At 37.9% G+C, this 16,166-nt stretch overlaps 1 protein-coding gene across 2 annotated transcripts; it reads right to left on the bottom strand.

Annotated features, from left to right (window-relative positions):
* Positions 1-457: 457 nt before the first annotated feature.
* On the bottom strand, positions 458-16,003 carry LOC144649726 (uncharacterized). 2 transcript variants are annotated; one of them, XM_078509290.1, is made up of 11 exons: positions 15,750-16,003; positions 12,274-12,491; positions 10,954-11,100; positions 9,815-9,926; positions 9,292-9,507; positions 8,839-8,859; positions 5,840-5,922; positions 4,942-5,158; positions 3,784-3,981; positions 2,527-2,596; positions 458-1,714 (listed from the first exon to the last, which is right to left on the bottom strand). In XM_078509290.1, exons 1-11 carry the CDS (start codon positions 15,808-15,810, stop codon positions 1,699-1,701), a joined length of 1,359 nt encoding a protein of 452 aa, XP_078365416.1. In that variant the 5' UTR covers positions 15,811-16,003; the 3' UTR covers positions 458-1,698. The 2 variants fall into 2 exon arrangements, with proteins under 2 accessions (XP_078365416.1, XP_078365417.1); XM_078509291.1 differs by having other exon boundaries at positions 481-1,714; positions 9,436-9,507.
* Positions 16,004-16,166: the final 163 nt, after the last annotated feature.

Raw genomic sequence — 16,166 nt, 5'->3', positions numbered from 1 at the left:
ACTGCATCATGTAAAGCGTTGACAAACACAATCAAACGTTTGATTACCGAACGGTCGACAATCGTACTTAATCGAATGCTCGATTATCAAACTCCTGTTTTCGAACAAAATCGAATCAAATTAAGTTCGATTAGGTGCGTCAGTTCGAAATCACAGCAATTAGATGTTCGATGCTGTTCGTTAACCGAACCCAATAAAACGATTGTTGTTCGATTGAGTTGGACTGGTTCGATTTTGTTCGATAAGATACCCCAGGTGTATTTTCTTAGCCAAATCCCTCGATCCGTTAACCTGTTTGCCCCCCTCCCCAACCCTATTTCCACTCGATTTGTACGAAGTCTTTTCAGAGCGGTCAGTTCATTCCAGATCGGATACTGGCTGCTCGGAGTCAAACTTTGGTGTGGTAACAGTTTTCTCTTTCACAGCCCCAATTGCAATACAAGAAAAAAACCAAAACTGCAATGTTCCTCGTTTATTTACACACACACTTTTTTATTTAATTAAAAGCTTGTTATGTTATACAAAATATTGTGCAGGGTGGGTTAATGCAATATAGACTAAACTATTTCATATATACTAATCTGTTTACATCGCGTATTGAAATGCGATATTTCCACTAAATGGGTCAAACAATTAGTGATGCGAGTTTACTTTACTACGTTGCCAGTTGTCAGTTAATTGTTCATTAACTGACTAAATCAGTGCTATTTTGGACCGTTTTTAGCCAACGCGGTTCCACCGTGTCCCCGAAACGTCACGTTTTGCAACCCCATCGAGACCCACAAATGAATTTGCTATGAAAAGATTCACACACGTTTTACTTAGATAAAATCAACTCCCTAATTTACATTAACTTGTCATTATCGATTGTTCTATTGTCGCTAAATTATGGCAACATGCGTTTGGTTTTATTGAGTACGATATATAATACATTGTTATGCCGTAGAACTCGATATGCATGAATTTCTGACTGGAAAATAATCAAAACTTTTTTACCTTGTACATGACCGACCACTCCGCAAAAAAAGATACTGTTCTCTTTACGGTAAAGACGTTATGTTCAGGGCCGTAACTACCAAGAGGCAAGACGGGGCACTTGCCTCGTCTTAATTTTTACCCAAAATTAAAAACAAAATGTGTTTAGTTGGGAAAATAATCCCCAGTTAAACAAGAGTGATTTTTTTTTTCAGAAATGCCTTATGAAAAATGTTTAAGAAATAGATTCAGAGCTACTAGTTCTTCAAATGTTGTGGAGAGCATGCTCCCAGAACCTCCAGGCAAGATCTTGCCTCGTCTATGCAAAAGTCTGGTTACGTCCCTGATGTTACCTCCATTTTTCACTGTAAAAGATGGCGAGTTGTATTTTTTTAGCCCCCAATTTATCACGTGTATGTATGTTTGTTTAAAAACTAAGAAAAATCTATGATCTAAATCTCTATGACCTAAATTTAACTGCATTGCCTAGAATTAAAAGCTAACAGCAATTCAGGGTGAAAAACTTGTCGAGTTATAAAACAATCCTCCACATCCCTTTGGTGATGTCAGAGTTGTTCTTCGCTTCCAGGTCTCAAAGGGAAATAATCAAAGAAAGAGTTTTTGTGTGAAGCAACTTTATCGTGAGATGCATGTGGTGTTAAAAATGTACATTTGTTTCCGCCTTCTCCTGCAAAGCTGTGGTTTGTTTCTTTACTTGTTCCTTTAATAGAATATCGTTCTGTGGAGGAAACAGATAACACAGAAACGTTATTTGAGAGTACTTATCATAAATTAAAATAATTCATCGTTGCAGCTCGCGCCGATTCCTATCATAATTCATTTGGAAACCTTCCGACCAACAGCCAAGTGATTCTTCCTCTGGGCTAGCGATCCGGCGATTAATCAAACAATTTTACAAGTATTTTCGGCTAAGTAAACCGGTTTAACTATGCACAGGTTTTGGCCGATCGCGAGCGGACGGTCATTGAATACGCAGTGTATTAAGCGAATTTTGCTAAAATCTATCACTGAACATTTTTTAGCGATAGAACTTTTTCATGGTAGCCATGTTTTGGGACATTTTGATTTATCCTCTTTCTTGCAGTTACATTCACAATCTCAGTTAATTTTGGCAAGATTGCGAATCAAAGATGACGAACATGGTACCATGCAGGCAATAAATTAACTATGAATAGGCAATGAGTTAGTAACTTTTTTGGGAAGCATTTTTGGGTGTTCTGGGTATATTGGGTAGTTTTTACTCGTGAATGCATGAACGAGTATAGTGGGGAAGTTTAGCCTTCCATCCTTCCGTCCTTCCATCGATGTGTTGTAAACATTATGCAAATTAGGTAACGCATTCACGAGTGGCTCATAGACCCCTTTGATCTAAAAAAAGGCATGTTGGTATACCACTTCCCCTCCCACTACCATTTTCCACTACCCCCCTCTCACCATGTCCATTCCCTGGATGACACCCGTCTACTGGGTTTAAGCTCAAGGACAGCCGTTGCAAAATTGGCATTATTTTTTTTTTAGTTTGCTACTCACTTGACAAACGTTGCAATGGCCAGCAGAACAACTGCAGCGAAGTTTGGCGAGTTGTGAATACCTCCGGAATCTGAATACAAAAGAAGCAACTCAATTAATTATCGCCGTAACACCAACAAAAAAATCATTTATTTAAGAATAAAAAAAACTGCATTCTGTGTGCATAACTGGCCACGACTTTGTTTGATTGTTCATACCTCAAACATTTAATCGCAAACTAAGAGCGTTTGCGCAGGTTATACCAGACGATTGCATTTTTGCTTATTTCCCGTCGCTCGCCTTTTTTTATTTGTCTCAAGCGTAAAATAATTCCCGAGTGTTTGCATAAGGCTACGTTAAAAGAAACGACCGGCCGTTTTATATTTTCTTTGTAAAATACATAAATATCTGTATTTTCTTAACAAATATGAGAGAAACGTGAAATATTTAAGGGACAATGTCACAGATGGCACGTGAAAAATTAAGCCTCATTATTTTTAACTGTTTGTCAATTACAATCCATCTCAGTCTTTCTCAATTGCAGCCAGTTCTCCAAGTTTTTCTTTGTTCATTTCTCTCGTTGGCGTTTTTCTACTTTGATAAACTATTATTCTGATCTGTGATTTACTTCAATTAGAAGGCAATTTTATACGTTACACAGACGAATTTACCTATGGTGACATAGCCCCTTAAACGAGATATTTCCTATTGAAAAACAGTTGTAAAGCTGTGTAGCGAGACGTGCCACAGTCACAGACATTTCTGTAGCTGGGGTTAACAAAAGCAAAGAATTGAAACAGGTTTTGACCTGATTCCTTTCACATTTGACATTAAAATTAAATTTTGCAAAATCTTTCTAGTTATGATATGGGAGGCGCGGTGGCCTAATGGTTAGTGCGCCGGAATCCGGATCGAGCGGTCCGGGTTCGAGGCCTGGCCGGGGTCATTGTGTTGTGTTCTTGGGCAGGACACTTTACTCTCATCGCTCTCTCCACCTAGGTGTATAAATGGGTACCGGCGACATAATGCTGGGGAGGGGGGGGAGTACCCTGCGATGGACTAGCATCCCATTCAGGGGGGAGTAGAAATATTCCTAGCCGCTTAATGCTACAGAAACCGGGATAAGCTCCGGCAGTATGGGCCACTTGGCTCGAGGCTTCCCTTTTTTCTAGTTATGATAATGTGTGTTAAGGCGAATTTCTAAATACCAGATGCAGATTATGCTATCAAGAACGATCTCCCTATTGCAAAGTTTACAAACCAATTCACAAAATTTACCATCGTCGTCGCACTCCACGGTGCAAGTGCCTATCGAATCCTTAGGGCAATGTCCGTCCTCTTTCTTCTCTTTAAGCAAAATTCCTTCACATTTATCCGCCGGAGTGCATTCTGGGACTACAATCATTTCCCCACCTGCTCCATCACAGCAGACCTGTTTGCATTGCCCAGCTTTTGGCTTGTATTTTACAGTGGCTCCTAAACATGATAAAGCATGATAAAACATAAATGCAGGAAACATCTATCTGAGGTGTATACTCGTTTTTTTCCTTTGTTTGCTTGTGTTTATTGGGTCCCTGTAGTTTTTCATTGCAGGATTAAGACAGCTGAAAGGACTTATTACTAAAAGAGCCAATCATGGTTCAATATTGGCACTACAATTGGCGTTGGTAGACAGAGCTTTTTAGATCTTTAAATTAGCAGCTCTTTTTTAATCATAAAATCGTGTAATGTATTTCTTTTTAACCAAGCTTGCTCAGCCGTACTGAAAGAAAACAAGCCAAAGACAGACTAATTTTTGCCCTTTTCACGTGTCACCCATAAAACCTTTGCTACCCTCCAAGAAGGGCCGATATTTTCCCATAACAGCCCGCGGCCGAGGCTGGTTAATAAGATGTATATTATGTTTCAATTATTGCCCGTACAAACAAGCAAGCAACAAGTGTTAAGTCAAGTTTGTAGTTTAAAGTACGAGTGATTTCCACCACAGCAAGTGTTTTACGTAATAAATAGACTTTTTTAAGACGTTTATTCCGATTGCACGTAGTCACGTAAGAGATTATCCGGGGGATCTATTTTTCCAATTATGGCTTAAACCAACTTGCACAAACAATATGTGTTTGGCCGAAATACTGCCAATGTTGGGGAGCATTTTCAAATAACTGTCGCAAAACCAAAACCGAAGAAAACACACTGGCCAAAAACAAACAAGTGAACCAATAAAAACTTGAATCAGATACCGGTAGCCGGCACGAAGCGCGTGTAAACGTGTGCGAGGGAGTCACGCTTGGTTTTGGTTTTACTTCTGATAGATTGAAAACGTGGCGCGTGGTTTTCGCCATCACTTAGATGTTTTCGACACTCAAGGGAACATCACTCCTTTAGTGATGTAAGTGAGCCATCCGCAACTATAACCACTACTACAAATACGTTACTTACCAATAAACGTAAAGGTGGCTTCTGTGTTGCTCGTTGTTAAATTGCGAATTGATCCGTTCTTGAGTGCTTCCTCGAACACCCCTTGAATGGTTTTTCCTTCCGGAATCGGGCTGTAAAAAGACATATCTAATGCCATATTGAGGGGAGAATTGCAGCTAATGCTCTTGGTTTTTACAAACTTTACCGAAAATCCTGCTTTAACATAAATCCCTAAGATCTGAAAAAGAGAAAAAAAAATACGTGTTAAAGCTAAAATATGTAGAAATATAGCATGATATTATTTATTTTAGCTATTTATTTTAGCTATAAAGCTAAAATAAAAGTTAATAATTTGTGACAGTTACAGTTTCAGTTGGGTGCACGTACGTACATTTAACGCAATTAACTCTTGTTCGATATTCACAGCTCATCTCTTTCTTAATTACCGCGATTGTAATGATCATCATGTATGTATTTTTCATTATGATTTGCAACAAGAATGTAAAATGATATCGTTAATGGTAAAAACATGAGTTAACGTTCTAAATGATAGATTAATGAATCGGAATGGTAATGGTGTCGTTATGCCCTGAAGGTGAGAGTACTTCCCTTACAGATCTGTTGGGTTTCCAACCCGAGGAAGAGAAAAAAACTCAAGGAAGAGGGTCACACAGTGTGTGACCTTCTTTCGTGAAACCTTTTCTTCATTTTAGACCAAAATAAGTGATTTTTTATCTCTACTCCTTATCTCAGAACTGACCCCAAAATTTATATACTCTATATTGCAGACCTGTGAAAAAGGCTTAAAAAAATCCTTACCCCATTTTGATACCAAAAAGACTCAAATCCTACCCCTCAGTGCAGCGAGAACCCTCCTTCCCTTTGATTTGGACATGTTAAGTGTTTTATATTTACTTACATCAATCTGCAAGCTGACATTTAAGGTCTGCACATTGCCACTGCAAGCAATTGTGACCTTTAGGGTTAAAGTAACCGTTGGACCTGATAAAGAAAAGAGAACATCATTCGAAAGTCAGATCAAAACAAAACAAATATCTTTTGCTCTTGCTAGAATTATGTTGTCTTATTGGACAACGTCTGGTCCACAAAATACAAACTACACCTGTGAAGGGGTTACAATATTGCACTGGCTTGCAAACTGCTTCTTCCTCAATTTTTTTTCTAAGCTATTTCTTTTTGTGAACGTCCAGCCAAAATCCAAGCTCTTGTACTACTTGTTCGTTTATAGGAACAATAGTCCCTTTGCAGTTGGGGTCACGTGACCAAACTTTTTTTGCAATTTTTTTTATTATGGGCTATAACTTAAAGGGACTATGTCACGGGCATTCGCAGGTTTTTAGTCTAAACTGTTCTGAAATAAGTTGTAGGCAACTTTACCCATGAAAAACATTATCTTTGAACATTTAACTGAAGATATAACCTTTATATTGGATTCGAAATCCAACTTTGCCTATACACCATTTTAACATTTTATTTTTCCGCGAATGACGTCATTAATAAAATATTCAAAATGACACCTCGGCTTATTACAATGGCAGATACTTTATTTTAATACGTCGAGGCGCAGATGAATATTTCATTAACAACGTCATTCGCGGAAAGTTAAATAATCAAAATGGTGTCTCGACTTATTAAAATGGTGTATAAATATCGATTTTTTTTGAAGGCGCGCGGAAACAACTTGAAAACGTTGGCTAACGTTTTCAAATTTCAATCCATTTCCATCCGAGCCATCCGCAGTCAAATGCGCTTTTGAACAGTTTTAGTGCTCTAAAATAGCAATTTTTAATAAAAATGGACCATTATTTTTAAGTTTCCAACGACACAAATATCTAACTTGTTTTATAACAAACAGACAAAACGAACCGATCGTGCGATGGCATAAAAGCGATGTTTCGCCATCGCTTAAAAAGGTGGCAATCGGGCTGTTAAGGAATGTATGGGGTTTCATTTTTTTTTTTTTTGGGGGGGGGGGAGAGGGGGGGATGGGGAATTGTTCGGATTTCTTTCAATGAAATGTTGCTCTGTTTAATGTAGTGATTTCAATTTAACTTTTTTCCCTTCCTCCGTCTCTCGCCCCCCCCCCCCCTCCCCCCTAGATTTACTTGTGGTTAGTTTAGCCCAGCTAACTCCAACCCCTCTCTATCATTTGAATTCTAGTCGGGGGCGCGGAGTACTCGTAGAACAGTTGTGATCTAGCTTTCCATTCTGCTGTCTAAAGGAAGTTTGCTTGAGGACATCATTAAGTCCTATGAAGGTGAAAGTCTAACGATTTGCAAGTTTTGCGTCGGCTGTTATTGTACCTTAGAACAAAGCTTTACGGGTTGAACTCTTGACTCGGTACGTTTTGCTAGGTACAGATAACGTTGTGCTTGCTTTAGACAGAAAAGGTCTTCAGCCACATCAACTAGGACTCGTAACTAGACTTTAGGGCTTATTTGAAGGCGATCATGGCGATATTTGGCTTGAACTCTTCCTTGGCTGGAGAATTAGAAATAATGTGTTGTAATGTGCGGAGCTATTGCTTCCCTTGTTAACGAGTTTTTCAACATCCGGGGTATTAAGAATAAGATAAGAAGATTACAAGGAGCGCGACTTATGGTAGAGGGGAAATCAATTCAAACCCTTATGTGAGTAGAATTATCTTCATTTGATGATTTTTTGCCGTTTGTGTAAGCTAGCGATGAGGGCGTTATGTGATTTGTTAGCGAGGAGCAATTCGATATGCCGTGGTTTCCGGCCGTGAAGTGACATAAAATATGAACGAATCGTCTCGCTGAGTCATGAATTATTTAGCTATTTTAATCTCGATTTCCTTGAAAATGAAGCGAACGTCGATGCAAAACGCCTCTTGATAGTTCATTTTAGACTATGCATGCATTTAGAAAGCTTCAGTTAAGCTCTCGCTCTAGCACTTTTTAAGCTTGTTTTCAGTTGGTGTATTTCATGTTGTAAACAAGTTAATTAAATTGTAGAATTCATGATCTGAACAAAATGCCGTAAATGTAGTCTTCTTGGTTCGAAAAGACATAAATCAGAGTAATTAACATCACCTCGAGCTAAAACTAGCCCTCATTCAACGCTCTTTGCCGAAATATGCTTGAGAACTATAATGTTGTGTCAAAATTCGGAAGACACCTTTTATCAAATCAAGGTAGATATAAATTTTGGCTGTTCAAAAATCTGTTAAAATCCGTGACATAGTCCCTTTAGATAATGCCAGAAAAAGAAAGAGCGTGTCAGAAATAGCAATTTGACCAAGATGAGGCTTCTGGTACTAAAAAGTAAGGTTATACAACGGTTTGAATATTTGGAAAATATAAAGATTGGCTTTTGGAAAATGTTGCTGGAGGGCATGTGTTTGTCCTCCATCAACTTTTTCCATACAAATGTCCTTAATTTTTCAAAAATTTAAACCATTCTAAAATCAATTTTTTTAATGCCAGGGGCCTGAAACTTTCTATTTCTGGCATTTTTAAGTTATAGCTTATAATGTTGTGACAAGTGGGTCACGTGATGGCCTAGCAGTTTAAAATTTAATGGCGGTCGTCAAATTAAAACCAGTCAAAATGATCGAGAGCCACCATGGCAACAAAAAGTACAATGAATCATTCAAGAATGGAGGCAAGGCATATCATTATTAGTTTTGGTTCAGAAACTGAGTGGTCAATAAGGAAACCTTTCTACTCTTATTGGTTGAGATAATCCAGCCTTTTATGTACACCAGCGCTATTTTAATCATCCCAAGTACCAATAAAGGGAGGGAAGTTTAACAGTTCATCATTGTATGACAAGCAAATCCTATCCTACGTCAAGTACTCATGAGTTTCTTGCCACTGAAAAAAGCCTACTCTTCTTTTACAACTGTATGTAAACCCTTTCAATAAAAAGACCAACCTGGTTTTTTGTTCACAACAACGCTACTTGAAGAGGCTGTTGTTTGGGTAGTTGTAGTAGACATTCCACCACCTCCTCCTCCTCCGCCTGCTGCTGTTGTTGTGACAGATGCCCCACCTCCTCCTCCTCCACCTGCTGCTGTTGTTGTAACAGATGCTCCTCCTCCTCCGCCTGCTGCTGTGGTTGTAACAGATGCCCCACCTCCTCCTCCTCCGCCTGCTGCTGTGGTTGTAACAGATGCCCCACCTCCTCCTCCTCCGCCTGCTGCTGTGGTTGTAACAGATGCCCCACCTCCTCCTCCTCCGCCTGCTGCTGTTGTTGTGACAGATGCCCCACCTCCTCCTCCGCCTGCTGCTGTTGTTGTAACAGATGCTCCTCCTCCTCCTCCACCTGCTGCTGTTGTTGTAGCAGAAACCCCACCTCCTACACTACTGGTCGTTGAACTGCTTACACTACTGGTTGTTGGACTGCTTACACTACTGGTTGTTGGACTGCTTACACTACTGGTTGTTGGACTGCTTACACTACTGGTCGTTGGACTGCTTACACTACTGGTCGTTGGACTGCTTACACTACTGGTCGTTGAACTGCTTACACTACTGGTTGTTGGACTGCTTACACTACTGGTCGTTGGACTGGGAGAAATTATAGTCGACGTAGATGTCTCAGCTAAAGTCAAAGGTAAATTACTAAGTTAGACATGTTTAATAGTGCAAGAAACGTTCCCCTCTAAATAACTTGTAAAATATTTACTAGTCAGCAAACTGACACAATGCCATAGATTACCAGTAATTACTTGTTATCTATCATCTGTACATGACAGATATCTTGCAATATACGAAGTTTTCCATATTTGGAAGTGCGCTAAAGACGATTATTTGAAACAAAGTGGGTGATAATGTACAGTTGCACAACCACCAATTTACCGACCATGTTAAATGTAAAGTACTATTTAATAAAGGTTTTTCTATCTTACCTGGACAGAGTGTTTTGTTGTCATAACCACGAGCTGTGTGCTTGGGGAACGACATATCTGTAACATCAGTTGTATCATGATAGGCCCATATTATATAAATCGACTTCCCTTCCTGTGGAACCAATGCACAACATAATTGATACAATGTATTCATTGTTCACCTATCCCTGACTTAGATCATTACTTTTTATAACACAGCAGCTCAGTTATCGATTATTCTCAAAATGGCTTCTTTATTTTCTGATAGAAACTGTAGCAAAAACAGTGTCAGCATCGTCAATACCGTAATCAGAGCGAGAAAAAAGACAACGAAAAATTTCAAGAGATAAACAATGAATTGTATGTCCCAAACTATCGCACAAAAATTATCGCATTGTGTTCTATTGAGTAAGGACGCTAATTGGTAAAGAAAGCAGAATGATGTTATTGGCGAGCTTTTGACAACCTGAAAGAAGAGAATTGAAGAACAAGTTAAAGGAATGAAGGAACGAATTAAAGTGAGAGAATTTTCCATGGACTTTCCTTCATCGTCCAAGGAAAATATTTGCCTAATAGTCTCAGCTGCTGGCGAGCAGAAGACGAAAAAGCACCGATATGTGCGAGCGAATTTTACCAAGCTGTCACCAAAAATAACGAAATAGTAGTCTTCTGTTATGATTGACAGTAAACAGCATTCATGTAAAAGCTCTACTAAGCCTTCCTCGTTTGAAGCCCCCACTCTCTAAAGCCATCCCCTCCCCCGATGTTCAGTCTTTATAAGCCAAGATCTCTATGACGCCCACCTTCCCTTCCTAGATCATAAATCATGAAACTTCATGAACAAGGAAACAAGACAATTTGAAGCTTTTAAGAGAATCATTCTACCACATTTACTTGTTATAGTTGCTATAATGTTTGTAAATATGTGTTATCGAACATCACTAAAACATGAAACAGGTCGCTTTATTTCTTTGATATGTACCCCAACAACTTATATACGATTTGCTATAAGCCCCCCCCCCCCCTCCTCCGTCTCTAATAGGTCCCTCTCTCTATTAAGCCCCATACCACCTCAAAAGCTCCTAAAAAGAAACAAGCCCCCTTAATAAAGCTTTTACGGTAACTGAATAACGTTAAATTTTGAAGGGTTATATTGTTACCTCAACCACAGTATCATTTTCGTCACTGGTGTTTTTTGCTCGACAAAAAAATAAGGTTGTTACACCGTTGTCCTCACTGCAATTGATCAATTTCCAGTCCTGCTGAAGATCCAACTGTGGCTGCCTCCAACCAATTGTCAGATAATCCTAATAAAGTAATTGAAATTTGAAATTAGGCTATCGAGTTCGATTTCATTTTCATTTTTTTTCATTATTTTTATTTATTCCATTCCAAAATTTACAATGATTATATCAAAAACTAAACAACAAGAAAAAGAGAAATGGAAAAGGGCAAAAATATAGTTAGCTAATTTGTTGTCCTTCATTTAATTCCAATAATAGTTTAGGACAAAAAAGTAAACTTAACATATTGAGAGGAAGAGGTACGAGTTCGATTTCCGGGGAACATGAATTTGGTGGTACGAAAATTAAAATTGATACTATACTTACCGTTCTGCCGCACAAAATTCTTGACCCTTGGACATAAAAGTTGGGGGAAGGTTGTGGATGCTAACCCCTATGAGTTTTTTTGACACTTTTAAAATTGACTTTACTTTGGGATGTAAAGACATTCAGTAGCTGTTTTTAATTCCTCGGTGACTTTTTGATGTTAAAGTTGTTTTGTAAACGGTTCTTGATATGTTACCTTTGCATTTGACTTGCACAACAACAACAACTATTTTATTTTGTCGAAAAAGATAAAAGAATTTTTGCAGCTTAAAATAAATTAACTTACACAAGGAAAAAACCACTCAGAATCGTTTATGAATCGTGCACGTTTACCAAAATTCCGCATTTTCAGTACAAATCTCTTCTTTCTTATGATATTTATCCGATTTAGCATTATTGTTTTAAAATAATTTTGTATCTATTCATGTTTTGTTTGACGTCATGAGAAAAGAGTGAAAAGAGTCAGATAATGGTGGATCCAATATGGCGGATTCAACGACGTCATACTCGGAAGTTTAGTGTCTTGTAACAGCGGGACAACCCTCACCCCGGTACGGTCGTTGGGGTGTGACCTTGCATGTACGCCCGAGTGTTAAAATCAAGTTGGAAGGGGGAACGACTACCCATACATTCTAATAAATGAAATCCCAGCCATGATCTAGACTTGCTTCGGGTATAAAGAACTCTTTCCTGAAAAACCAAATTATCTAGAAAATTTACCATTTGTCCTCCAGGAAAGGTTATACGATAAAAGTTTGTAAGATAAAAAAGTGAAGGTGACAAATAAACTTTGCATATATTTGTGTGTACTTAATAGTTTAAGGACTCCCTGAAACTGAAACCGATACATTTGTCACATAAACGTGTTACCTGCAAGTAGCATGACCCATTATCATACACTCCTCCAACAGCAACATCGTAATCTGTCATGTTGGTTGGGGCTTCATTGGCAAGACCAAAGCCTACCCAGCCAGTAGTGTTTACTTCCACTTTAAAATATAACCTGTCTGAGGTTTCATTAAACGTCCAAGACACGTTGTAGTTACCATTGTCGTAAGAGCAAGAGTATGGGAAATACCATGGTTGAACTAAAAATAGAAAAAATACAGTCAGGAAACGAAGAAATAGCGATTCCAATATTATCATCATCACTGCTATCATCATCATTATCATCATTGTTATTTTTATTATTACGGTTATTATTATTATTATTATTATTATTATTATTATTATTATTATTATTTTTTATTATTATTATTAATATCAAAGGTATTTCTATAATGGCATGTTTATTTTGTGCAATGTGTAATATTTGTACGACCATTGGGGAAAAATTCGATTTCCGTTCCATGTCTGCTGCAGGCGTGTCATGAAGAATCAACTAATTGATCAGAACTGAGTTCTGTTTACCGACTTAATCTACAATCCTCTATTTCCGCACAATAAACTACGTTCAAAGGCAAGCTATCAGACGCATGTAGGATATGCATAAGTAAGTATTCACTGGTGAGCTGAAAAGTTTTAATTAACTGCAAAGACATAACCTGCGTACAAAAACACGTACACGCAAAAAATATACAGAGAGCGTGCAAAACCTAGCCTGCGTTGCAGACGAACAAAACCCCGGTTATATAACCGGAGTTTTGTTCGTCTGCAACGCAGGCTAGCAAAACCTGATTGCACCGAAAAACTCTTTCTTTTTTCTTAAGTAACTCGTGTAATTTGATTTTTATATAAATGAAGGTGCAACACGAGAGCTGTGTCATTTTTCAGTTGCTAAACCACACGGAATTTATAGTTAATTGTTTCATGAGGGAACAGACCAATCACCATGGCTCATACATGTTTTGGAAGAAAAATGTTAATGGTCTCAAGTCACTGGTCTTTATTCATTCGTTAACTGCTCCACGCTAAAGAGTGCGACAATAGAAACAGCGTGGTCTCAAGCAGACAAAGTGGAATCCCGAATTTCTCGAACATCCCGTTAAAATCCCGTTAACATCCCTTTAACTCGAACGAAAAGTTGTTTTTCCTTCCTCAGCTGAACAGTGCAATAATTTTTCCCCGAATTCTCGAAATCCCGAATCAATTTTTTCGTTTCCCGCACGTCGAACGTCGTTGACATGATGGTTGTGCCTTGTCTCGGGTTTCAAGACACATTCTGTTGATTAAAATTTATCCAGATCCATATTTATTGATTGTTTGATTTATGAAAGACGAGGAATATGAACAGACTGTACGTCCAAACGATTGCGAACTACTGATCTGCTTATCTTTGACACAATCTAGTGTAATGCATAAGAAGAAATAATAAACTGGAATAAGAAATGCAAAAAATCGATGATTTTGAAGATGACAACTTTGTTTAATTGCAGTATTTTTAAAAACATCACTGAATATGGCATGTTATGCATATGGAGGGTAGAAAATTAATCAGTTTTCTTCTCGAGTAGGCCAGTTTTGAAATCTCTCCTATTCAAACATCCATGCCTTGTTCTCCATTCTCTGTTTACAAGATGATCAACTACACATGTACAATATTATAGGGACTGTGTCACAGATTTTTAGCTCAATTTAGGTATGGGAAATGACCATCAAATTCGTTGAAATATAAAAATAACAATGAAGGAACATTTCAATAACATAGCAAATACAAAGGAAGATACGGATTGCCAAAATTGACGAAGATTGAAACGGATTGCGATATGGGTTTTATAAATATGGTTGGGTTACAGTTTTCAAAGTTAATCTTGTTTGCTTGTAATTTTAAATTCTAACGCCCGGGAGACAAATTTGGTTGTAATGAAGCTACATGTATTGTTTTGTTATTTGGATCCATAGAAGTAATTTCCTTGCAAACATTGAGTTTCATAGCGAGTATCTGACAGTCCCTTTAAGCATAACAGAAATAGGCCAGCTGCAGAGTCCAACTCGGTCTGATCATATTAATGAAAAATAAAAGGGACGCCAATTTAGCGGGAGTTCGAAACACTTACTTGTTACGAATATGACTGCAGATTACTGAATTAATTTTGAGAAAAGAAGAACGATATTTTAAGCCCCATTCCCCGTTGTAAAAACATTTAGTCAAGTTTCTTTTCGTGATCCACGAGAAAGGAAACCCATGCAGTTGCGCAACTATCGTTCTTCATGTATACCCGATCAGCCGGTTGACCAATCAAATTCGAGAATCTTGTTATATATTTAAATCCAGCGATGATATATTTAAAGACTGACATCGAAATGAAATAGAAACGCTGCCTGTTTGAAGTGGCCGAGAGCGCCCTCTCATCATGGGCTGTTTCGTTTGTACGTGAATGAATAACGTATTGATTCTTTTGTGAACCGAAGAAGCGCATCGAAGTGGTCACGATTTGTTAATTTTTCCTTGGTTACCTCGTGTAAACAGACATAAACACCACGACTTGCCGCAGTTGTCATGGAAACAATGTTTCTACCTCGGCGAAAGAACACGATGTTTTATTTTATGAGGGATAAAGTTGATCAGATTTAGCAGACTAGATATTGTTTGATATTTCATAAACATGACTTTATGCAGAAATAAGGCTATTTATATTTTCGTGATATAGAAGCATAAATTAATCGGTAAGGATATGCGTGACCCAAAACTATATTTCCGATCGTTTCTTGACTGCAGAATTATAGAACTCACATCCAAGCAACAGTTTTATAGTCGATCGATCATAAATTTACCACTTTGGTGCCACCGATGACCCAATGAAATAAATGTCTACAAGGTCATTATCAAATTTAACCATAGTTCGTAACCTTAGCAAGTTGTTACTTGAAACAGGATTTTGGATAACGGTATTGCTGGATTAAATCGTGCACGTGTGTTGAAATGATCCGATCAATCCAATACACTTCTAGTGTTAAACAGACACGCGAAGTGTTTTGAGACGATATTACAAACACAATATTAATAACTCCTGTTTAAAATGCTGAGTTAGCGGGATATCATAGCGCGTCGGCCATTTATAAAGAACAAAACTGCAAAACAAAGAAATTAAAACCAAACCCATACGTGTCTTTAGAAAGAATGTCACAGTGAGTATCGTGCGCGAACTTGAAATAAAAATGAAAAATAGGAAACTTGAAAAAAAAAATTTGCTTTTACCAGCTGCTTACAGCCTGCATGTATATTCAGTGAAACGACCTCGATTAACATTTTCTCCAATCCTTCTTTCGCCGAAGGCTCTTACTTGCCAATGTTTATCTTAAACTTATTTTTTCTTAGTTTTAACGTCAAATTTACCGATAGATATATACCAGAAACAAACAACTTAATAAACACAAATTTCTAAAAAAAATTAAGTTTCGCTTACCATATAGGAAGAGAAATCCTTGAAGGATCATCAACGTCGCGATGAAATTAGTTTTGACCATTGTTTTTGCTACTCTGTTGTCTTTCTTTAAATATACCTTCCAAAAAAAATCATCCAAGGGAAATTTGACGTAAGGAAAGCCAGAAAATAAAATCTGCAAACCGCTATGGTTGTTGGGGGTTAAATATACCAACGGTTTTGAGCAGGGAAATTTTTCGTTTCCACTCACGAACGCTTTAGGATGCTAAGTGATGGTGGTTCATTTGCCCTTAAATTGTGTCAATCACGTCCGAATAACCATAGCAACCGCTTGCAAACACCGCTATATGCCTTGGCCTATACCATAATGTTTCTTTTAATCGCCTAGCTACAGTTTCAAAACTTCTCAGACCAATGCAAAAACAATTAAACGAAAAA

This window comes from Oculina patagonica, chromosome 4, assembly GCF_052425735.1.
Source record: "Oculina patagonica isolate OP01 chromosome 4, crgOcupat, whole genome shotgun sequence".
Classification (NCBI taxonomy): domain Eukaryota; kingdom Metazoa; phylum Cnidaria; class Anthozoa; order Scleractinia; family Oculinidae; genus Oculina; species Oculina patagonica.
This window is presented reverse-complemented; position numbering and strand designations above follow the sequence as displayed.

What these genes read in the sequence shown, in the direction of transcription:
- LOC144649726 (XM_078509290.1), bottom strand. Translation starts at nt 15,810, where the DNA reads ATGGTCAAAACTAATTTCATCGCGACGTTGATGATCCTTCAAGGATTT. An exon ending in AAAATGATACTGTGGTTGAG is followed by an intron (nt 9,927 to 10,953) that starts GTAACAATATAA and finishes TTGGTTCCACAG; the next exon opens with GAAGGGAAGTCGATTTATAT. An exon ending in TGTTGTGAACAAAAAACCAG is followed by an intron (nt 5,923 to 8,838) that starts GTTGGTCTTTTT and finishes TTTCTTTATCAG; the next exon opens with GTCCAACGGTTACTTTAACC.